Here is a 25,924-nt window from a genome sequence, read left to right on the forward strand (position 1 = left end):
GCCAGGACCAGTGTCTTAAAACTTGGCTGAAGATTTGGATGTGTACCAGGGAATAGTTTTTTTTAATTTAAAATATTTTTTAAATTTGAACAAAAGAGTAATATGATGAAAGCATCTTTAAGGAATTAATTTGATACATTGAGAATGTGTAAGTCAGGAAGAGCATAACTTGGAAAGATGGATTGGTGAGTGGATGTGTGGATGGATGGCTAATAGATGAATGCATGGCTGGTTGGTGAGTGGGTGGGTGGACAGATGGACTAGTGGATGACATGTGATTGGACAGATGAATGAATGGAATCCATAAAGGGAAGTAAAGCATCAAGATTGTGCAGCAGATCATCTAACAGTGGCTTTGTTATTGATGAGCATTCAGGAAAGGAAAGCATTATTGGGAAAGAGGTAGAGCTGTGTTTGAGGAACTTGAGGTCACAGGGAGATATTAAAAAATGTTTAAAGTGCCCAGTTATTAGAGACAAAAGACTTATGATGTCATTTAATGCATTTTGGCTTGTAAATGTATTACCCTAAGGATGTTACTTCTAGAATGGCTGGGATTCTTAGAAGGATGGCTAACCAAGTAAAAGTGAATATTACATAAATTTAAATATCTATATACTCTCTATTTAAAATAGAATTCTGTATTAAGCCTAAGAAATACAAAGAACCTTGTTTCTAAGCACAATGTGAAATGCTGATAAAACTATGAATAAATCCAATCACTTATGTACAATTGGAATCATTCACACTGACCTCCAGCACAGTATATTTGTGATTTCATCTGCAGGGAGGAAGGCACAGCTTGATCCCCTGACTGCAGCGAGTAGGGAAGAGTCCTGGTTGGAGATGAACTCACTCCTCTGTTAGGGCTAGTCTTTCCCTGAACTTGGGCTATAACACACCCTTAACTTTGCTGATGAGGGTAGATTCAGCCATACATTGGGAATAAGAGGTTAGGTTCTCCACCCTACACAATACCCTAGGTAGCTTTAAAAAAAACTAGTGAGGTCTTAGTAATTAAAATAGAAGCTGTGAGAGTAGGATTCCTTGACTGGTATAAACTCTCCTGTTTATTTTCTTGTGGAACCAATGTTGAGAGCCACGGACCCTCTTCTCAAGCTGGAATGTACATATGAATCGCTTGGGGATCAGGTTAAAATGCAGGCTCTGACTCGGAGTCAGCCGGTGGCCCTGAAATTCTGCTTTTCCAACCAGCTCCCAGGTGGTGCTGTTGCTGCTGCTGAGAGCACACTGACCAGCGAGGGCTCACGGCTGTCAATACAGAAATACGTGGTTGTTGTTGTTAAATCCTGATTCTTGCCTTTTAGCCATGACTTACTCTACTCATCTGCCTCTGCATATAAAGCACTCCCCACTCTTGCTCTTCTGTTCTTGAGGCTTAGGCTTTTAACTTTAAAAAACAAACCAAAAACTGGCTTAGGCTTCTGTTCTTTATATAGCTAGACTATATCGCCATCTTCTGGCAAGTAAAATACCTACAGTTTTTTTCTTCCTATCGTAAATTGTGTGGACAGAAAGTTTCTAACACTTTGTTGGAACTTAGTTAGATGACCACATATGGGGATTAAGCACTTCTATGTCTTTTAAACAACCCTGTCTTTTAAACAGATGCTTCACAATAACTGTCAGGTTTTTTTATAGAATTTTTGTGATTTTTTTGAGCCAAACTGATAATTGCCAAGACACAAAATCCTAATGGACTGAGAAAATGCTTCCTAATTTTCTGTTTTTCTAACACTTAAGGTGGAGAAAATGCTGCATTTTTTAAAAGATTCAGAAGTTTTCAGCACTGTTGTCGTTGTTGGGATCTGCACTATCGGAGGGGACAGGCGGTGGAATCAGGGCCACGGTGTCCACCCTGCGTGTGTCCTGTGCACAAGAGGTAGCAGAGGGAAGATAAAGTTTCCTCCCGCACAGTCCCCTCCTCTGCTGGAAACCCAAGGGCTCCAGAAATGAACACTCTCTCTTACACTCATCTCTGCCTTAACTTCAAATCGGATTCTTTTTCTTGGGTGTCTCTGAGTCATTAACATCTTTCTACCTGAGTCGTATGGATCCTTCTGATACCTCTCGATGTTTCCTGCTTTTGCACCATCTCTCCCTCACGCTCTCATCTTCCAGTGATGTAGGTTGTAAGTTCAGGGTTAAGCAGGTGCTCTGACCACTAGGGTGATTCTAGTTAGTCAGTCCTGAGAGGTGAGGGGTCCAGACCCTGGTTTCCAAACGGTTCCATGTGAAATCCTCAGGTTAGGGTATGGTATGAGTTGCCCCTCTGGATTGGAGCTCCCGGGGAACTTGTAGGAAGGGGTGTTCAGTCTGTGGGCAGGCTCATCCTGACCAAGTTCTCACCACCATCTGTGGACAAGCTTCCCCAGACCGAGCCACCCCCAGACCAGGGCTGCCCCTTCTACGTAAGTCAACCAAAGTGGGGAGAATGAGGAGACAAAAAATATCAATAACTTCAAATATTTGAGCCCCAAACTGTTTTTAAATACTCAAACAACCTCAATGAAAATGTTACGTTCTGCAATGCTCAAGCTGGGGATAAATCAAGAATCATTATGCTTAGATATAATTAGAGTCTCCTAAAGCGTAGGATAGGCTGGGAAGAGGGTAGAAGGGCAATCAGTCGATGACGGCACATGTCAGAATTCTGTCTCAGATCTTCTTGTCAAGCCGGCTAAACAGATGGAATTGAAGCAACCAAACAATGAATCTGTGGAAAGCCCCTTTTTCCCCAAGTCACAATATTGGTGGGAATGTGAGGGCAGCTGTCTTAGTCAGTTCAGCCTGTGAAGCCGAGTACCACAGACTGGGTGGCTGATAAACAACAGACATTTATTTCTCACAGTTCTGGAGGCTGGGAAGTCCAAGATCAAAGCCCCAGCCAGTTTGGTGTCTGGTGAGAACTCACTTCCTGGTTGACAGACAGCGTCTTCCTACTGTGTCCTCATGTGGCATTTGGGAGGAAGGAGCTCTCTGGAGTCTCTCCTATAAGGGCACTAATCCCATTCTGATGGCTCCACCCTCATGACCTAAGCACCTCCCAAAGGCCGCACCTCCTAATACATCAGATTGAGCGGTAGGATTTCACCCTATGAATTTTGGAGGAACACACTCAGTCCACAGCAGTGGCCAAGAAGACTCAAACCAAGTCATCTAGCCCCTTTCATAGATCTAGAGCCTGGATGTCTAGCTCCTTAGTCTGTAGCCAGACAAATGTATCAAAATGTAAGTCCATCGCCCCCTAATCAAAACATTTCAGTGACTCTTACCTTTTGTTAAAAAAAAGCCCAAGCTCCTTAGCGTACATGACCTAGTGTACAAGTCAGGCTGTTTTGTTTCCCGAGACCCCTGCCTCATGACTCAAAGACTGAATGGAACATAGTTTTTCTATGGTGTGTCTTTATCCTAAAACTTCTTCCTCTACTCATCTTTCAAGACAAAGTCTAAGTATCATATGTAGGTAGCCTTCGCCTAATCCAACGGTTCTCAACCTGTGGGTCACAACCCTTTGGGGGTCGAACGACCCTTTCACAGGGGTCGCCTAAGACCATCAGAAAACACATATATAATTACATATTGTTTTTGTGATTAATCACTATGTTTTAATTATGTTCAATTTGTAACAATGAAATTGGGGGTCACCACAAAATGAGGAACTGTATTAAAGGGTCGCGGCATTAGGAAGGTTGAGAACCACTGGCCTAATCCCAAAATTGAGGCTTAGAGTATCTCTGGCCTCTCATACTGGTCAGTAGGCATCTCTACCATCACATTTACCATATTTTTTTAAAATATGTTTTTATTGATTTTTAGAGAGAGAAGAGAAATACTGTCTATAGTTGCCTCCTGCATGCTCCCCACAGGGGATTGAGCTATCGAACTGTGACCTCTTGGTTCCTGGGTCAATGCTCAACCGCTGAGCTACACCGGCCAGGTGCATTTTCCATCTTTAATGAACTAATATTGATCTCCTCCTGAGATCTTGGGTGTCCATGTGGGCACAGAACAGGAGCCAAATACGTTTTTATGAAGTAAATTAGGTATTTCTTTGGGGTGGTTTGAAGCCAGTTTCAAGTACTTATTTCTTAACCTCTTCCTCCCACTCCCTTTTATTTTCCTTGGGCCTTTCTTATTATGTGGACAGTTTTTTCCATGATCATGATAATAACTCTGAATTAACAACTGTGATAATTGCTCCGTGACAAGGCTCCCTGAGTAACATCCCAATGTTTCAGCCTACATGAGAATGGCAGTGTTTTCATGAAGATTGATGTGCTGTGTGAGCTGACCCATCCTTAACTGCTTCTCCATACTCCCAAGTCATTATATTTTAATTTATGAATAATGTATAAAACTTCCTCGCGAGGCAAAGATCTTCTCTGTCTAGTCCATCTTTCTGTTTCCTCACATAAAACCGAACCCCGCACATAGTGGGTGAGTGGCTGAAACCTGTTAATTTCCCTCGAGAAACAATCTACCTTTATTCTGGAAAGTCGTTTTCTCTTCTCCCACCCTGTTCCCCAACACCAGGAGCTGGAAAGAACATTTTTATCACTCCAGGGAAATACCCAATATCACAATATCTTAAAAAGTTCTATGGCCAATGAGGTATTACATCTACAACTGTGTATAAGGACTCTCTCCAGAGTGTATTGGAATTAACTTGTAAGCTATTTTCTCATTTAGAGAAAACTAGACTCGCACAAAAGTTGCACATCTTTTGCATTTGGCACATTGAGACTTGTTAGTGAATGACAGTTGTGTGAATAACTTAGTATATTTAATACTGACAGTGAGAAAGCAAGAAATTGATCTTTTCCTGGTGAATTAGTATTTGTCAAACCATTCTGTTCTATTGAATAAATTGCCTCTATTAAAGCCCGAAAGTAGGTTATCCTAGAGTTAATAGCAGAGTTAATAGAACTGACTTAATGTCTGTTAGATCTTTTTACTACACACCCACCAGGACTGATTTAAAACAGTGCAATGCTTTCATTCAGACACATCATTTTTTTGCTGATTATGTTGTAGAAAGATTATTTTTGAAAGAAGAAATTATATAATGATTGAATGTAATATAAGAATGCTATGCAAGTTATCCCCGCGCAACTGCAGAGGGCATTATTCTAATGGGCTCTAATGTCAATGGCACCTCCTAGAGGTGTGCAGTGAAAAATTTGTCAGCCTTAATACCCCTTCCTCAAAAGGATAAATGGAGACACTTAGGTGTTCCAACTAACACAAAATGAAAATGAGCAAAAACGAAATGGTGTCACTCAAACTTTCTAGAGAAATTTTAGATGAAGAAAATAACCTCTAAATGCTTTGTAATTTTATTTCTTAGAAGATATTAATTACCTAGTATTGTATGCATAGGAGAAGAAGCTGAAATTGAGACATGCACTCGACCATAGCCAAAGGTGGAAAAGAGTAATTAACATCTACAACTCATATTGCTCTAGGAATCTAAAGCTGAAAAATTAATTTTCTAGCAAGTCATTAGGAAATTTTTTGTAAATTGGTTTGTCCTTAAAATGACTCTTAAACATAAAAGTTTACTTGGGATAATCCTCAACGGACTTGATGTCAAGGCGCAGTGTGGAAAGAAAAATACATAGTTGGCATTATGTATCTAAACCTATGTCTGAATTTTACACGAAGCAAACTATGTCCTTTGGTGAAACTGCAGGATTAGTTGTAATAATCAAGGAGAAAATGTTATTGCTAAATTTATAGCAAGCACATGATGAAGCAGAACTTTTAAATTATAGGTTTGGATGGAATTGGGACAAAAGACCTGCATTGGCCTCTGTAACAACTGGTGTAACAGTGTGATAATTATCAACTACACTCTAGCTCTCACACCCTCAAGTGTATTTTAATGAATAGATTAGCAGGGAGCAAAAAAGAAAGGGACTAACATTTACAACAGGCCTATTTTGTGCCACGTACTGTGCAAGATACATAACTATTACTGATTCATTTAATTCTCATAATCACCCTAAAAAGTACACGTTGTTCTTCTACTTTATATGCTGAATTTCTGTAGGGTTATAAATGCTCATGCTCACCCACTTAGAACACCCAAGTTACTTTTAACTCAAATATTGTGCTAGTTCTACCATACTAGGATAACCCTCAAATACAGCATAGTAGGTGTAAAACTTAGGGTTATTTTGAGAAAGAGCAACCATGATATTTAATAAAGGAACTATAATGGTAAGCAACAAACTCTGCCTACTGATCAAATATTATTTGCTGTGGTTGATAATGATCTAAGTAAGGCACCTTACCCATTTTGAAAGCTCTTTGGATGCTGCTTAATAAAAAGATTCCTCATTTCTTCCCTGCTCAATTCACTTCAAGAAATTATCTTTAGAAATGCCTTGTATTGGTCATGATGATCATTTCTATAAATGTCACATTTACACTTCAAACTTTCCCAAAATGTTCATGCGTGACAGAAATGTTTGGTTTGGACAAAGAGTTAGAGGCATGGAAATTTAAAAATGTCAAATAAGATTTGATACCACTAACTGGAGAAGGTATATATGTGTCGTCTACGTAACGGGAAGCCTGTGATACTTTTGCTTCAGTTAAAATTTTTTTCAATAAAGTCATACTTAGCTGATACTGCCCATATTTCATATTATGCAAAGACAATAGCAATCTGCACATTAAAGTAAAAATTAATGTTAAATTACATAGCTGACCAATCTTCCCTGCGTGGATTTTCATACATTTAGTAATGATGGTAAAACTAACAGATAATATCTATGGAGCACTTATTGCATGAGAAACACTGTAATGTGCCCCTCAAACAGTATGGCATTTTATCCTTGAAACTAGTCTGTGAACTAGGCATTCTTGTCTCCACATTAAAGAGGAGGGAGCTGAGCTTAACGAAATTAAGGAACTTGCCGGAGTTAGGGTAGGCTGATGTCTAATCTGGGCATTGGCCAAAGACCATGATTTTAACTACTGCTCTAATTTGTTTATAAGTGGGTATTATTTCAGATAATGGGTTTTATTTTTTAAATAAGCAGCTAATATTTGGAAATTTCTTCCCACTATAGTCATTTTTTTTTCTTACAGGGAACCAAAGTCCTGCAGATGTTCATGTGGTACCTGAATCCACGGCAAGTCTTTGATCTTTCTCAGGAAGGGCCGAAAGATGCGTAAGTCTGGATATACCCTCCGTGGTCCGTACTGTCTTAGGCAAGTGAGAAGGACTTCCTGCTCTGGCATCAAGCTTCGTTATTCGGTTGCCTTGTGAGACATTTTCTAACTGTCTCTCACCTCCCTTCTCATCTGTACTGTCCTCCCCTTAAAACTCTATCTCAGGTTCCCCCTCGCACTCTTCGTTGGGTTAATTCCCTTCAGAGCACATTTCACAGTTGTTATCTCAGTGAGCATTTTTTATGTGTTTGCTGCTGCGTGTGTCTGTGCAACTGTAGATTATGAGCCAGTCTGGGAATGGAGAGGATGCATCACTTTTCTGTTTATGCATGAGCAGCTTTGGACGTGTACATTAATGGGGGTGTCAGTGTGTCTTTGTGGGCAGGGGCCATATTTGTTTATGAATATATTCATATACATTTGAATTAGATCATTCCATCTCGGAGAGATTGATTCATTGATTATACCTGTGGATTTCACATCAGCGTGGGGGGGGGGGAGATATTTTAATTTCTGCTCAATCCCTTTTCTGAGCTCCTCAGAAATTTTACGCACGGTTTTTTGTTAGAAGTGTTGAAAATCAAGTCTAGATGTAGGTGACGTGTATCTTATTTCTTCCCGTTGGAGGAGGGAAAGAGTGGGGACATTGTGCTGCTTTCTGATTCCCTTTATAAATCCATCTAGTAAGACAGAATGGGTTTCATCTGATAAAGCTTATAACTTAAGAGATAATAATTCTTTTTAAGTAAGAAAGTAACTACCAGAGGCAAACCTCAGCTTCTGACACCAGCGACCCGATAGGGACCTGCCAACTGTAATGAAGTTTGTTTTCCTTTGCTTTTGACCCTGTGTACAGTTATGATGCCAGATTAAATTTACAGCAGCTTCACGTTGTGTTGTGATATTTTGTTTTTCATAATACAGTTATAAAATATATTTTGTTCTCTAAAAACACATCAGCTTAATTTCTAGAGAAATAATATTCCTATAGGAAAAGGGTACATTATGTATATTTAAGCATGCAGAAGAACGTTAAATATGAAAATTTCTGCTTACATTCTCTTAATCTATGAACATTTTTGCCACTAGAGGGTACTATGAGACTTCTCTATGTTTTTCTGTATCTGGATTTGCAAATCTGGTAACCTGGCTTTTGCTCTTTTAGATGTTTACTTAAGATTTCACCACTTTAGACTTTAGGTGGACGCTTCATAGATCAGCATAAAGAACATGGAAAGACAGGAAGTAGTTCCAGGAACAAATAGTATTTGATCTAAATAGCTGACACTTTCTGGAACGGAGCCATTAACAGCTTCACTTAGGCAAACATTTTAGCAGGCAGGGTGGTAACACTGCATTTTCTTAAGAGCCAACATGAGAAACAAAATGATCTAATTTTAAGCAGGCCAATTTAAACTAAAGAAAAATCAGTAAATTTCCCCTCTTTAAACGGAGGTGTATAAATGGGGTCTGACTGTGAGTGAGATGAGAGGTAGATGTAACTGTGGGTGCGACAGTAATGCTAGTGGGGTACCCTCCCCCTGCCTCTCTGAAAGGTTTCCTAGGATTAAGAGTGGGAAGGTTAGGTTTGAAAATAAATAGATCCAATAAAATATAAGGAGGAGATATAGAAGGCCTTTTGATTGCCAATTAATGATGGTTTTCTTTGAGAAAGGAGAGGGGAGAATGATGGGAAAAGAATAAACTGAAAGGAAGTCAGACCAATGAGGAAAATAATGAGCTGACACATTAGTAGGAATTATGGGATAAGAATCTCTAGGACATCCTAAAATCCCCTCCCAGTGCTGGCTATTTGAAAATGATGTTTGCTGCCAACCTCTGATCCAGTTGCTGGGAGTCAGTCCTCTTGTGATTACTTGGTAACTAGTTTTGATGATCTTATTATATTCATGATTATACATTTTCTACAGGGGATACCCTTCATTTTTGCCATGTGTTTTCTCTCTGCTATGGCAAGTGATGTGCTCTTCTGTTAACTTTTTCTTCTATTTCCTCTGCAGGTTGGAGTTGTATAGGAAAGTACCAAATCTGCGAATTCTGGCCTGTGGTGGGGATGGAACGGTAGGTCCTCGAAATAGAATCCAGTTCTCGCCCTTATTTCTTTCGTCTTTCTTTTGTTTTCCTTATGACAGTTCTCTTAAATTCATTCCCACCTCACAGTCTTTCCAACCCCTTGAAACATGTGTCTCCCTCATGTGAGTCGTGGTCCATAAGGTTAGAAGGTACTCTGTTATTAATCTCATGGATTCAAACGGAATTTTTCTATATTGTTTCACTTCCTCAACTCTACTATATCCTTCCCTGTTCCACGAGGTAAGGATGTGGTCAGATCATCAGAATGAAGATTATAGATGATGAAATTCTTTTAAAAATATACACTGATCTATTTCAGTCTGTTCTTAATATTTGGCCACAATGGTTAAGGAGAACTAGGTGTACACAATTGATTTATTGTGATTTTTTCCCCAGTGGAAATAAAACTTAGAATATTGACTAACATTGGTTTGCCTTAAAGATTATCTGTTTGTTCCATTTGTAGTCATTTTTTAAGAAGAGGTGGCATTGGGCTGAAGTTTAATGTGATGGTTATATTGTCCTGTTTTTGTGTCTCATCTATTGCTCCATTTGCCCTCTATTTATGCTGATATATTTAGCAAAGGCTAGAAATGGAGATTCATGACACGGAGGTTCTGCTGCCCAGTGTCTTTTCTTCTGTATTTGGGGTCTGCTCTCATAGAACCCAGGCTTTTATTATGCACTATGTATGGCTCTTCTCTAATTTCTCTAATTAGAATATTCTCAAAGTAGCGATGAAATCTTCTAATTTTATCTCTCATAGCACATGAGCACTTAATGCAACATTGCATTTGCATTAAATACTAATAAATGAAATTGGGGAAAAAGAAGTGATTCCACTGGTCCCTTAAAATACTTTGTGAGAGGAAAATATTTGTGTGTGTGTGTGAAAATAGTGTTTACCAGTCTTTCAAGATTTGAAATACACATTATTATCTTATAAAATTTATTATTAAGTCTTACAGCAAAAAATTCCAAACCTGTTTCACTTTTTAAAAATATATATATTTTATTGATTTTTTTACAGAGAGGAAGGGAGAGGGATAGAGAGTTAGAAACATCAATGAGAGAGAAACATTGATCAGCTGCCTCCTGCACACCCCCTACTGGGGATGTGCCTGCAACCAAGGTACATGCCCTTGACTGGAATTGAACCTGGGGCCCTTTGGGTCTGCAGGCCGACGCTCTATCCACTGAGCCAAACCTGTCAGGGCAATTTCACTTTGTTTAACCCAGTGTTTTCCAAAATTATTTGACCATGGAATTTTTTTCTCCCACAATACCAAATAAATTTCAATCAATTGTAGTGTTTTAGGGAGATGTATTTAGAAATATGATACTGTGGAATTTTTCCAACTATCTTTAGTAAGACTTTTATCCAAACAAATCCTCTGTGGAGAAAAAGGTATTATTAATTAAATTAATATATAATAACAAATTAGGGATCGGGCCTAAACTGGCAGTCGGACATCCCCCGAGGGGTCCCGGATTGCGAGAAGGTGCAGGCCAGGCTGAGTGACCTCCCCCCACCCCCGCACCCCATACATGAATTTCGTGCACCAGGCCTCTAGTCTTTAATAAAAGGATAAACTCAGTTGTGACCTTTTACTACAGTTGTCTTCCTTATTTTAGCATCTACTTGCCTTCCTATATGCTTCAAGCATCCCACTCACATCTTTTCTCCTCTAAATCTCAGTGACAGCAGCATACAAGCTGAGGATATGCCTGTTGTTCTGGATTCATAGTTCTTCCTCTTTCTTAAATGACTCTGACCTCAGGTCCACTTCAGCTTCCTATTCCATCTTCATATCTTGGGTTTCCCCATTGACTGGATACTCCACCTCTCAAACTTCCCCATCACCCACTGAATCTCCCACCACCTGACTCCCCACCCCCTCCCCATGCTACTTTCTTCTTCCTTTTCTCTACTCAGCAGGCATGTGTAGGAGGCAATGCTCCAGGTTATATGGTATTGAGGTATTCTCTGAAATTAGGTAAGTATTTTAAAGTCTAAAGGACAAAGAGAAAAGACAGCCAAGTTCAGACACTTGTGAAATACCTATAATTATGGAGTAGGAACCACAATTTGAAAGGAAAATGAGAAGATAGAAGTAGAAGGTAGTCTTTTCTGTCAAGAAAACAAGCCAAAACAGGAGTTTTAAGAAAGAGGGAGTGGTTATATCTTTAAGGAGAGACCGGAGAATGATCATTGAATTTAGAGACTAGGAAGTAATTTGGTGGTTTTCAAGAAAAGAGTTTCAATAGAGTGTCTGGGACAAAACCCAGAATGGTGAGTAAGTGGGACTTGGTACATTACTAATGAATCCTAGCAACCAAATCCAATTACAGCATTGAATATCTATGAATACACTACGGTGTCATTAATATCCTTCTTGTAGACTATTCGGTTCTCCTACTTTTCTTATCTTACCTTTTCTAGCATTTCTTCTTTAAATGTACCATAGTTAACAGATATTCCACAAGGTTTAAATATAACTTTTCTTTTATGTTAGGGACCTTATTTATGTTCCTAACTTCAGTTTTCACATCCTTCCACGTAACTCACAAATGCATTGGACATTTACACTTGGGTCCCTTGCAACAGGCATTCCTGAAATAAAAGCAGTATATCTATTCTAGGGTTGATGCATACTTTTGAACTAAGTATTTTTGTCAATAATGACACCTGTACTCCAGTCTCAGAATCAAAATTTTGCTTATTTGGTAACTTATATAAGACCCAGCAGGATTCCTTTTATTTTACCTTGTTAAAGTAAGGTTTTTGGTGAACAAGATAGGGGGTTTATGAAATATTTATCAAGGTATGTGATTGGTATTTTTAATTTTTATCAGTTTAGAACATGAAACTTAAAATTTTTACTAGGGGCAGAGTTTATATAAAAAACTGGTGGGTGCGTGAAAAAAAAACCTCTTGGCTTTAGGCAAGTGAAGTATAATTCTTGAGAGCATCGATTTTATATTTGCCGTAAGGTATTTAACCTTGAGTTGACATACTGATCACTATAGAGGCTGTCAGAATTCTGTCAGTATAGTGACAAGGTTCAAGGAGGGGTCAGAAATGGAATATTTTTGACTGATTAGAATGAGGAGTATTAACCACTAACCATATTAGTTTAAGTGTAAAAAGTATTACTTAATATTAGACATCTTGCATGAATTTGGAAAAAAGTTCTTAGGCTCCAGTATTAGTTTAGTTTTATGTTATTAACAAATGCAAGGAGGCAGAGGGATGCGTCTCACAATGTTGCACTTGGAGGTGGAAGAGGAGGTTCTGCTACTATTTCTGTGACCTTGAGCAGGTTTCTGAACTTATTTTGAGACATTCTAAATCTTCAAAAGGATACATTTTGGTCTCCAAAGTTCTTTACAGCTGTAGCATTATAATAGCAGCGATCATTGCTGATCAAGAGAACTATAATGTAAGCCACATTTTAAATATTAAGTTTTCTAGAAGGGACGTAAAAAGGGTAAACAAGAAGCAGGTGAAATTAGTTCTATAATACAGTTTGTTTAACCTAATATATCCAACATATTATCATCTCAGAATGTAATCAATATGAAAATCATTAATGAGCTACTTTATGTTCAGTTTGCACTGTCTTTGGAGTCTGCCATGTATTTTATAATTATAATGCCTCCAGTTTGGATTGGCCGCATTCTAGTGCTCAATCAGTGGCTGCAGTTTAGCCTCTTTGTACCTGGTTTGCATACCCTGAGGTTGTCACATAGCTGAGAGCAGCAAATGAGCTGGTCCCATCTTTGATCTCTAAGCTGAGCGAAAACTCAGCTGACTCAAGAATGACCTCCAGCCTTCATGTGTATAAACTAGAAATAGTATTATTTCTGTGTTCATGTGGTAAATTTGTGTTCTCTCCTTTCGTGGGCCACATTGCCACCCATCCAGCTCTCCTTGGCTGTCACTGGCCTAAATATGGAAGGGCACGTGAACCTAGACGCTGAGGCGTGTGCACCCTCCTCTTCTGCTGGCTCCTCAGTGAGACATGGTCCCTAGCTACCTGGCTCTGACCTTCATGAGCTGAGCTGGGTCAGCAGGTCCATCTGTAACTATGTTCATGTCTTTCCAAAAGCCTGGAATTAAGTTGACTTTAGCCACCCATTTCATGCTTGTTTCCTGTTCAGTTGGCTTATCTAGATATGAGGATACATTGTCAACAGCAGGCATCCCCCTGCCCTGACTTACAGCCCCAGCAGGGAAGAAAGTATCGTATTTTCCTTTAATGGACAGGGACTAGCAGATCATGCCAAGCCCCTCTGCTCCCCCAGCCTCAGGCATATGTGATGGGAAGTAGCCCATCCTCTCTCAGGAGGAAGCACATGGTACACCTCAGGCGTAGTCATTGTGAACAAGTGAGTTTTCTATTTCAAAGAGCTCATACCTCAGCCCTGATCTTGATTTCTTCAGGGCTGATTTTAACCATTTCCTTTAACACATGGTGACTTTTTAAACCCTTCAGTGCAAATATAAATTAAAACCTCAAAGGGAAGAAGCATAGTGTACAAGTTAGTAAGGGACACCCAGTTGTTAAATGCTGTTTTGATGATCTTTCAGAGTTCAGAAATGTTGCCTGTCTTCTCTGATTTCCCAATATGCGTATCCTCCATTTTTCTGTCTGTGATATAAGAAAATGCGATGTATGTCATGTGCAAAGACTTCAATTCACGGTCCTCTCCACCCTTGAGCCACCTCTGATGCTAGCATATTGCAGAATGAAAACAGTGCTCCAAGTGCAGTAGGGGAGCATCCAGGGACAGCTAACGCTGAGCATGGGCAGCAGGTGGCAGCACAGGCCAGCTGCTGCTGCAGTGGCCCGTTGGGCGGCTCAGGGACAAAGCCCACAGGCGTAGCTGCTATTCTAGATCTTTCAGTCTCACTTTTCCTGACACAAAGGAAGGAAAGAACTCTGCAAACTGGAACATGATTTCACCCAATCCGGATAATTTCCTTCAGTCGTGGTGGGAAACATGCCAAGTGCTATGTATCACAACTGAATCATTGAATTGAAGGGGTGCTGGAAACGCTGGTGGAGACGTCTTGGGGACATGTGAGGGCCCAGCAAACACAGCCCCTGCCCATGAATCTTCTGTCTGGGCCTCTAACAGAAGCAGGTTTCTGGTTACTGGGAAGGGAGAGCTTCCAATAGACAGCTTTGAGCCATGAGATCTTTTAGCACCTTTCTGTTGCGTGGAAGTTACAGGACACTTATTCCAAAGTCATTTGCAAATTGTTTGTATTTAATGTGCTGTGCATGCATCCCCTAACTTTCTCGTCGAAGTATTAGTATTCTTCCCGTCACTTAGAATTGTTCTTTGCAGGCTCATTTGCAGGTTCTTCCCTTTCTCTGCATCACTTCCTGTCCCTATCTAGTAGTGTGAATGGTTTCAGGACTCTGAGGCTACTTTTCATCCTGAGGACATGTCAGGGTGTTTCGGGTGTCAGTGAGCTGGTGGGAAGTTGGGCTCACTATTACACAGAGACTTTATCCCTCCAGCCCAAACAGCTTTCTATGGGCTATGGCCTCAGGTCATGGTTCTTCACATTCTTATCCCAACCTCTTATTTCCAAGAGGGAGCCTGGTTTCTACACAGGCTCCTGCCAGCAGGGGGTGCACCTCATCATCAGACAGAAGCCAAACTCCTGGCTTCCTTTTGCTTGCACCTTTGGGATTTCTTTGTTTCTGGCCCAGGAAGAGGTTTTTGTTGTTGTTGTTTGTTTTGTTTTGTTTTTTTCATTGTGTCTAGAGTGAAATGGGATGTTGAAAGTGTGAAGTCATAGCATGCTCTTTACCGAGAAAGGAGAGACAAATTTCAACTAAACATAAGAAAAAAGTTCCTAACTTAAATCTACCCCAAAGACACTAACTGACTTGTGAGTACAAACCATAGAGGGGGACTAAGAGATCATCTCTCAGAGAAGTTTTAAAGAGCCTGCCTTCCTTTCCCTTCTCTGAATGGGGTGTTAAACTAGATTCCCACTAAGTTCCCTTGCATTTCTTCTGAGAGTCTGGTTCTACCCAGGACTGTTGGGTCTGCAGTCAGCGATCCCCGATTATTGGGATTTCTGAGTTTCACATCCTTTTTAATGCCCTTTAAATCCCCTTTTGGTAGTTAATTGGAGATACCTCCTTTTACTGGGTTTTGTTTGTGCTTTTCGCTGCACAGGAACAATATGTAGCCGTCACCAGTCATATTTTAGCACCTGGAATTTTCCTCCCCTTTTACTTCAATATTCAATAGCAAGCCTTGTCCGTATTGCCTGTAAAATATAGAAGTGCTGGGCCGGAACCTAAGGAGTTGTCTAGGAGCAAATTGCCTATCTTGGGGAATGGAGGGACTTTTCACACTTGTATGGATCTGAATTTCTAGTTCCCCAAACTGGGTATGCCTTTCTGAAAGGTTAACACAACGTCAGACTTCATTATGGACAGGCATGTTTTACATCCTGGGAAGTAATCATTGCGGAGGAGAAGGGGTTTTAGATGGAAGCCAGGAGACCTGATAGGACTCTGACGGCCACTTCTCATTATTTAGTCTTCAGCTAATTACATGACCTCTCTGCACCTCTGTTAATAAATCTGCAAATTAACTGAATTTGAATAAGTGACTTCTAAGTTTCTTCAGTGCTCCAAAGATTCCAACAGTACATGCACTGTCTACAGGACGGCCAGGTCATATCCAGAACCAGGTTTAGTTCTTTATTTCAAGGTTCCCTGCACCAGAAAGGCTAAGAGGTTGGTCTTTGGCGTTTGGCAAGCCTAATTTTGAATGCCAGCTACCACATAAATGATGTGGTATGAAGTAGGACATTGGACTTTCCAAATCTCAGTTTCTTTATCTACAAAGTGGAGATGAAAATTACATCTATCTCAGGGACTCCTTTTGAAGTTTAATAAGACAGTTCACTGGAGAACTTTGCTCAGGGACTGGCCCATGGAAAGCTCACTGTTTTTGTTCATCATGAACTCTGAGAGCAGGCCTGCTACCTAATCTATCTTAGCCCAGCTCATTTATCTTTTCATTTCAGTTGCTTAGTTCTGCATTTTATGTGTAGTAGTGTGCAATAAATGTACTGTTAAAGTACCATTTTTAAAAAATATTTAAAAGACATGACTCATATAAATATAGAATGAATATACATAAAAATGTATTTATAGTGCCTATACAGATGATGTATTATAGAATTGTTCACTTGAAACCTACATATTTTATTAACCAATGTCACCCCAGTAAATTTAATTTAAAAAGGTATTTAGTGCCTTAATGATGGCACCAACAAGATGATAAAGCTGTTGTTGTTGGTGTGTTTTTTTTGTTTTTGTTTTTTGAGAAGTAGAAGAAAGGGATTATGTTGCTTACACCAAAATAATTTTCTAAATTTGAGTCAAAGTTGGTTTATGTAATCTTCTCAACATTTGTCTCTCTGTAGGACAGAAATCTTCAAGTTAACCTGTACTTATATAGTTCTTAAACAGGCCTGTTAAATACTACTCTAGTATAATATTGTGAAACATTCAAGTTTGCTTTTGCTCTTTTCAATTTTAGGGTAATTTTCCTAAATAGCTGTAATAAGACTAAATCTGAGAAAAAGATTAAACAGGAATATGATTCTAGTACATAAGTATCCATTTTCTGCCTAAACTTATAATAAATACTAAGTCCAGCCCTAATTATGTTTCCATAATGTTTCATTTAGGGGGATACAAGGATATTTAGAAAAACAATAATTTCTAAGATGGTACTATGGAGATTAACCATTTAACTGGTGCTTACATATGCCATGCACCATGTTAAGGGCTTTATATATATTTCTCTCTGCAAACAATCTTGTGAGGTAGGTCTTATTAACGCCATTTTGAAAATCTGGTAAATGTGTCTCAGTGATGTCAGATAATTTAATAAAGATGACAGGACCCATATGAGCCAGAATTGAAATTCATTCTGACTCTAAGTCCTGTATTCCCTCCAGTGGCCTATGCTATATACCTCCCTAAATTTTAAACTCTTCTAAATTTTAAAGTAGATCTCTAGTTAAACATATAGACAAATGGGTGTAGCTTTGCTTATACGACAGAGCATGTACAAAATGGTCCTTTTCCCTGTAAGAGACTTGCCACCTTGAATCTGCCAGAGATAAGTGGTCTTTCTGTTCCCTGGCTGCTGGATTAAAACATATGTTTTAGCCCTAGCTGGTTTGGCTCGATGAATAGAGCATCGGCCAGAGGACTGAAGGGGTTTCAGGTTTGATTGCAGCAAGGGCAAATGCCGGGTTGCAGGCTTGATCCCCAGTAGGGGGCGTGCAGGAGGCAGCCAATCAATGATTCTCTCTCATTGTTGATGTTTCTCTCCCTCTCCCTCTCTCTCTCCCTCTCCCTCTCCCTCTCCCTCTCCCTCTCCCTCTCCCTCTCCCTCTCCCTCTCCCCCTCCCTCTCCCCCCTCTCCCTTCCTTTCTGAAATCAATAAAAATATATTTTAAAAAAACTACCAAAAAACATATATTTTAAAGAAAACTAAGACCATTCGATTTTGCTCTTTAAAGCCGTTCCCCTCAGGTGGTCTTCCTTGTAACTTACCTGTCTTTCTTATCCCTCTTCTGGCCCCCAATGTGTCCCTAGGTGGGCTGGATCCTTTCTATTCTGGATGAACTGCAGCTGAGCCCTCAGCCTCCGGTTGGAGTCCTTCCTCTGGGGACTGGGAACGACCTGGCTCGGACTCTCAACTGGGGAGGGGTAAGAACTCTCTCAGGGGCGGCCCCTGGCGTCCAGCTGCAGGCTCCCCCAACCCACAGATGTTCTGATGGAAGGGGAATAAGTTAGGGTTGAGAACCAAGGCACCCACGAGCCACGATTTTATCCAGTAACTTATAAGCAGCTGGAGAAGAAGGGAACATTTAGGATTAAAAACGGGGTTAGTACACAGGCCTGGGCTTTTTGAGCTAAGCACTAAGACAGTGGGTGGGTTGTCCTCAAGTCTTCATGTAAAACAAGCACAGACTTGAATTGATCCTGACCCTCAGCCTTGGCCAGGATAGCAACTCTGACTCAGATTTACAATGCTTACTTGGGGAAAGTGATGGCTTTTTTTGACCATGTGGTTTCTCTGGTCAGTGTCATCATGGCTTTGACTCCACAGGTAACAGACTGTCCTTTGCACCGTGGAGCCAATTTCAGACAAGTTCAGTGGAGGCAGTTTCCCTGTCACCAACCAGCCATTTCATTACTATTTTTTTTTTACAGTGCTAAGTCAGTAAGAAGGCACAATATGCTAACATATGCAGCCTACCAGTTTTTTATCTGTTCATATGAGACCATTGCCTGGGCTGGGTTCCATGAAAATCATCTTCAGATACTAGAAGATATTAATCTGGCTTTTGGGAGAATTAATTTCACATAGGAGATAATTATCTTCAGATACTAATTTGACTTTGGGTGAATGAATTAACCTCCCATAGGTCTATTCTTAAGTATAAATAATAAATACAGGATAGGGCAAAAATAGGATTATAGTTGTGAGTACTCCAAACAGAGTTTATTCTTATATTATTCTTTATTATTTTCCATATGAATAACTGTAAACCTACTTTTGCCCCGCCCTGTATTTACATGAAGCAACTGGTATATTATCAATGTTAACTCCTCTCATCCAATCAGTGACTTGACAGTCCTTAATAATCATGCTGTCAGTAATGTATGCTCAAGGAGTAAGAGTTCCCAAGCAGGGCTATTCCTCTGTCAGACTTGCCTTAGGTCATGGAAGGGATGGTGTCCTGCTACAAGGTTAGGGAGAGGTGAGTAAAATGGGGTGTTAATAGAAGTAATTGTCTATCAGAGGCTGCTTTGTTTCTTTTATCCTCTCATCCCAACCCCAAACACACTTCTGTGCATTTCACAAATCCCTTTAGTAGGAGGCCTTGGGGGTCCTGCTTTTACTCTGATGAAAGCAGCCATCCAGCATAGCCCCTAAACCTACCAGCAACTATTGGTTCTCAGTGTAAGCACAAATTATTCCTCAGCTCTAACCAGCTAGAATTAGCATTCCTGTGCACGTTACCTGTGACTATTGTGTTAAGTTCTAAGTACCTGGAAAAAAGGTTTACTCTCTCCCAGCCTTGCTAATTACAAAACAAACAGAGAACTGTAGCAGAGGGCTCTTTCTTGCATGAAATACCTTTGGCTATACTGTTCATTACTCCAGATGCCAATGGATGTGTTTGTTTGTTCCTTAGGGCTACACTGATGAACCTGTTTCCAAAATCCTCTGTCAAGTAGAAGATGGGACAATTGTACAGCTAGATCGCTGGAACCTCCATGTGGAAAGAAACCCAGACTTGCCTCCAGAAGAGCTTGAAGATGGCGTGTGTAAGGTTAGAGAGTTCTTTCTTCGGCAGAAAGGCACTCGAGAGCATCTGTCATGGGAAATACATTTGTGGCTGGAGATTCATGTGCTGATTTCTTCCTATGAGATAAAAGGATAGTGTTAGAGTTTATGGCTACAGGGCTATGTGTCCAACGTTACCCACTGATTCTACCCCAGGGTTTTCTAAAGACCTGGGTTTCTACCTGCTTCCAGGGCTCAGGGAGCTGTTCTCTGTCCTCAACTTCCACACCAGGAACACATGGATCCATGTTCTAATTTTCAAGTTCATTGCAAACTCTTAACCTAAGAGAAAATGAAATGTATATATATATATATATATATATATATATATATATATATATATATATGTTCCGAAGCAATAGGAATATGATCTTTCAAAACAAAGATAGCCTTCTGAGATTTCTGGCTTGATATCAAATGTTCCCAATGTTTAGGAAGTATTAACTAAGCCGATTTCATTACTTGCATGGGACTTGAAGATGCCCACATAAATGCTTTGATTTAGTGCTTTTCCTTCAGTGATTGAGCTTTTTATTTCAATCCAAGACAAACCAAGGGGCGCAGTTGTAACTACTCTAGTGTGGAGCTTCAGTAGAAGATTTGGTTCTAAGTTCTGGCCTCAATTTCAGATAAATTTGGTAGGTCACCAAGTAGCCACTTCCTCCTTATTACATCCTACTTCTTTTCTATGATAGTGTTTTCAAACTTTTGTGTGCATAAGATTCTCCAGGTGTGCTTGTTAAAAATACAGATTAAAATACAGATATACTTTCCGTAATAGCCCAGTCCCAGAGAGTTTCATTAACTAAATGCAGGGTTAAGGCCGAGGTATTTGTACTTTAACCAGCATTACTGCTATATTGGATTATGCCATTGATTGAGACCAAGATTTCATGGAAGTTTCAGCCTTAAAATAGATTGAACCAGAGAACATTTTAGACCAAACCAACATCCACTTAATTCATTAAAACATGTTTTGCCTTGGTCTTTATTTTTTTTTCCACCTAAACCATGATTTAGAAATTATAAGGTTTTTGGTAGCTATCACGATTGCTCAGTTGATATTGAGTTCATCATGTCACAATGTTGTTTAAATAGCACTTATTGTCTTGGAATATGATACGTCTTTCTACTGTGTTAGAATACAGAAATTGGGTAGAAAAGAGCCAAAGTAAAAAGAAATGTACCATATGGAAATGTTAAGGCCCTTTCCCCACTAAACTTAGAATGGTTAGGCCCTCAATAGAAGTCTATATTTAAATCTTTTCCCAACAGCTCAAGTAATGGAAAGACTTCTTGGTGCAGCCAGGAAACATTAATCCAGATAATTAAAAGGCTATGAAAATGGATTTTTTGAAGAGACATGTAGGAAATTGGGGTAATTTTTTCCTGGAAAATACGAATAAGAATTTAATAACAGACTAAATTGGGATATTATTTATCGGATGGTGGCCAGATGTTCCCCTGAGTTATCAGTGAATGTTAAGACATGGGTTAGACTTGTAGCCAAGAAAACATAAATGGTAGAGACGAACATATCTGTGTTCTTGGCAGGATCACCAACCCTTGCTGTCATTATAAGGATGGTATTTTGTTTAAGTACAGGAACTGGACATTCTCAAATGTGAAGCCAGGAAAATGAGACATGATTTTGGCATTGTTCTGTGTGTTTAGTTTCTCTCCCTGTTCTCCAGTTAGTTATAACCATTTCTAGGGGCTGTTTTGACCTCTGAATCATTATAAGCTCTGGCTCGGGGCCTGCTATGAGGGGTTCATTCTTTATTTATATTAGAGACCCAGGCAACCCATTTTCTTTCTTTCTGTATTAATATCTCTCTCTCATTCTCATTTCATTTTCTATTCTTGGCACAAGGTTTATTTCATTTTTCTCTTATTGGGACAAGGTTCTCACTCTCATCAAATAGAAAATCAAGGGGGACATGAAACACTGTAATAAACTTACTTTTGGAAATTTGAGGGTTAAACATGTATTTCTAGTGCATTTCTCTCTGATAAGTATCTGGAAATATTATCTAAACTGAGGTAAAATTACCTATCTGTTTACTTTAATGTTTATCTTCCACTCTGAGCTATAGAAGGTAAAGTGAAAGAATCACTATTTCCCTTCTAACATTTTCCAATGCTTTTCTAATATTTCTAATATTGCCTGCAGCCTAAAAACACATTAATTTTGCAGTTTTCATTCAGGATTTTAGTTTGTGTGGTTCTCTGTTTTACTCAGCTTGCAGCAGTAACAGCCAGTGACCCAGAGGATTCTGGGAAGGAAAGCTCAGGTTGGGTATGCACCTATATGTCTGTGTTCACATATTTCACAGTCATATTAAAGATATAGGTTTGAAGAGGGGCAAGGGGTCAAATATATGGTGATGGAAGGAGACTGGGCTTTGGGTGGTGAGCACACAATAGAGTGTAACCTGGAATTTACCTAATGTTATTAACCAATGTTATCCCAATATATTTAATATAAAATATACAAGATTTGCTAAACTAGGAATCTGAATAATACTGATCAATAAATGTCTATGTACATATCTATTTGTTTTTTTCTTTTTTTCTCTAGATTGAGAATAGCTGAATGTCTCCAACTGCCTTATTGCTTATATGACTTTTGTCAAAAATATTTTTTTAAAGTAGGCAAAGGGCAAACAAATTAAACGTTATTCATTTTAAGATGCAATATTAATATGCTGAACATAATTCTTGAAAAAAGTGTAGCCACAGGTTAAGTAGGTTTAGACATGATCCTTACAATTTACTTCCTAAGTTTGAACAGTGAATCCTTGTTCATAACTATTGCAAATATGCACCCTTCCGCATGGTAAGAGTATCTTATTACAACATCCCCAGGAATGGTTCTCATTTATTAATTTGTATCGGTATCCCTTCTTTCCTATAAATTTAAAATAATTGGGAGTATTGTCTGATTTGAGCTTTGACTAATGAATTAATTTAAACAACCCCATTCCTTCCACGTAAACACCTCTACCCGGAGTTGTGACTGATCTCCAGTCCAGAGATAGCCCCAGAGACGGGTGTCCGGCTTGAACTTTATTTTTCTTTCTGCTTGGTTGCACACGACTTCACCTCTACCTTGTTCATCGTTGCAGCTTCCTCTGAATGTTTTCAATAATTACTTCAGCCTTGGATTTGATGCCCACGTCACACTGGAGTTCCATGAATCCCGAGGTGAGGACAGCGTTCCATTTCCATCTCCCAGGGAGGAAGTTTCCAGCAGGTGTTTTGCATGTTCCCTTTTGTTTGCATATCACTTATGTGTTGACAGTGTGCTTCCGTGTTGTGTTTTTTTGTTTGTTTTTGTTTTGACCTCCCTGATGACCCTGGGAGCTAGACAAGGTAGGAACTTAATACAAATAGGACCCTGAGACCATGTTGGTTAGGGTTTCCAAGATGGTCAGAGAGGAGACCAGAGGTGTGCTTGGGATTGCTACTCTAAGTTGACTAGAAACTTTGTTAGTGAACTACTGAGAAATAATAAAGTTTCTTTCCCTAAAGTCATTGGGATACTCACAGCTTCTCAAGCTACCAGTTGTTATGGTGCAACATTTAATAACCCAGAGCCATTGAAACCTGGTAGCAAAACAAAGAAGCCCTGCCTGTGGGTACAAAAGAGACATTAGGCATTTTAGGACAATGGGGGCCTGTGGGTGGTTTGGGTTGAAAGAAAAGGGTGTGATGGTGATTGGATTAGGTTGGGAAGGTGCTGCAAGTCCTCAGGGATGAGATAGGGGAGTGAATAAGGCAGAGTGGTCATTTAAGTACCAATAGAGATGGAGTCAGGGGTTGGGGGAGCAAAACGATTTTTGAAAGAGAAATAATGATGTGGTTAAACATTTCATCAGAACTTCCTTATGTCTTTAGAACTGAGAAAGTTGAGGATTTCTGCTTATGCTTTGAAGCTTTAATCTCTCTCAGTTTCTATTAATCTCTCTTTTTCTCTCTGAAGCTCTCTTATTAATATAACTATAGTACACATCTCTGTCTATGCCTGTATCCATAACTATAACTGTTCCTAGTCCCTTGTCAATATGTTAATATATAACCAAAGTACTGCTAAGCTGTAGGGGAGTAAGTAATTTGTAAGATAAAAGTCACAAATGAGGGATTATTTTTACCTTTTTTCCTCCATCCAGATTCTGCAAGAGCATACATGGGTTTTAACTCATAGAATTTGAAAAACGGAACAAAAAGCTAGAATTTAAATGTTCCTGTTCCAGGAATAATGTAGGAAAAATTCTGATCACTCTCTTATGCACTAAAGGTCAATAGTGCAGCAATAGGATGAAGGCTGTAAGAATACAAACTAATAGTGAAGTCCCAACCTATAATTTTCTTCATGAATTCAGCAATTTTGGTAAACTTTTTCTTCCTGGATTCATGAGGCTTCGAGGATCAAATGCTGTGCCAAATAAAAGCAATAGTGATTAAAGAGGGGCTGTAGTTTGGTCGTTCTCTCTGATTAGCCAGAAAATCACAGCTAGAAAGGTTGGTTGATGACAGAACCACAGATAGCAAATACCCAAATCAGAAGCATCACCACCCTCCCATCTCCTTACAATAGACTGTTCTTAGATATTAGATAGTGAGAGGGTCCAACATTGGGGCCAACATTTATAACTGGTTGCCCTTTCTACATTTGAGGAGAGTTAATTTGAGGAACTAAATGGAGATCCCTTTGACCATTTCGTACTCCTTATTTTCTCCTCATATTCTTCAGGAGACCCTGAATCTGGGTTTCCTAATAAAATTCTTAATTAGTTTCTTAGCAATACTTATAAAGTAATACAATTCATTAATGCATGAATCTCCCAAAATAGACATTCTGGCATGAAAAGAGGCCTAAGTGAGTAAGTGCCCGACAATGAGCTCATTCAAGGGAAACTAATATTTGGTCTAATTAATCTGGAAGTTTAATACATTTCCTTGTACTATGATGACACTTCTGTGCTTCAGAGTGAGAGGGAGCATCAAGGTAGAAGGACCAAGCTTAGAAGAGAATTCTTGCAGGAAAGTGATTTTTTATTTTATTTTACTTTATTTTAAGCTATGGGACTATTTCATTTTAGAGAGGAATATGCAAATTGAGGTGTATATGTATAGATACGTAGTTTTAAATGTATTGGTTAAAAGATACCAAGCATTACTTTTTGAATAGTTTATCTCCGAGGCTTAGTTTAAGTGCTTTCATGCGATATGAAACATTTGCCCTGCAGGTAAGCCAGAGCCCTTGAGGAAAACCAGCCACTGCAAGCTGATAAGGGAGAATTAATGTCACCCAAGAGTAATAGCTACAATATTCATGAAGATGATACACAGCTGGTACAAAATAAATGTCCACAAAATATTGCAACTGGATTTGGTTGATATGCTTAGACCAGGGATGTGAGCTTCTTAGTATCTGTTAATCTATTCATTTTTTTTGCATTAAATAAAATCATTATTTACTATAAAAAGTATAATTAGTCACACTAATATTCTTCTTTTAAAATTGTTTTTTGTTGGTTTGGATTTTCGCCATATACTTTCCAGGATAGTCAAGACATCTCAAGGTTGGCTGCAGAAGGAAAAGGATAGTGAGGCCACATTTTCAATAAGGGTGAATTCACTTATTTTTCTTGGTAATGAGTGGCTGTTCTCAAGCCAAACAAAACTCATAGTTGAGACTTCAAACTGTTCTCAAACACAACCACTCACAGTTTGAGACTTCATGATAAAACTTGTTTGTATAAAATACTTGGAATGTGACTGAAAACCTCATGAGAACCATTGTAAAAATGAGCTTGGATAGAATAACCTATTAGGTGTCAGTAAAAAATAATATAGTACTTTAAGTTGGGAGTCATGCCAACCAGCCTAAATGAAATAGAAAATAGATAGAAATCTCACTGTGTTAGGATTTTAAAAAAATGTAAATGCAAACAATTTTTTGGCATAGATGTAAAATAGCCCTTCAAATCGATATGGGACAGATGCAGATTTTAGCATTGCTACCTATATTATATTTCTTTTAGAAGGGACAAATAAAGTGACATTTATTTTGAGAAAGTTTACTGGTAGAATTATTGTATAAATAAATGCATTTAGAATTATCAGTAGAAAATCAAACAAGGAGTTAATATAGTCTTAACACTTTGATTTACTTTATATAAAGATTGGAAATATTTGAATA

The 25,924-nt window shown here is 39.1% G+C and overlaps 1 protein-coding gene across 3 annotated transcripts in view; it reads left to right on the plus strand.

Annotated features, from left to right (window-relative positions):
* Positions 1 to 25,924, plus strand: part of DGKI (diacylglycerol kinase iota) — a 383,824-nt gene that overhangs the window by 206,436 nt on the left and 151,464 nt on the right. For all 3 annotated transcript variants that reach the window (XM_023753493.1, XM_023753495.1, XM_023753494.1), the window contains 5 exons: positions 7,123 to 7,205; positions 9,228 to 9,288; positions 17,955 to 18,068; positions 19,565 to 19,702; positions 22,845 to 22,923. In XM_023753493.1, coding sequence (XP_023609261.1) covers positions 7,123 to 7,205; positions 9,228 to 9,288; positions 17,955 to 18,068; positions 19,565 to 19,702; positions 22,845 to 22,923 — 475 coding nt within the window. The remainder of the gene's footprint in view (positions 1 to 7,122; positions 7,206 to 9,227; positions 9,289 to 17,954; positions 18,069 to 19,564; positions 19,703 to 22,844; positions 22,924 to 25,924) is intronic.

This window comes from Myotis lucifugus, unplaced genomic scaffold (assembly GCF_000147115.1).
Source record: "Myotis lucifugus unplaced genomic scaffold, Myoluc2.0 scaffold_46, whole genome shotgun sequence".
NCBI classification, from domain to species: domain Eukaryota; kingdom Metazoa; phylum Chordata; class Mammalia; order Chiroptera; family Vespertilionidae; genus Myotis; species Myotis lucifugus.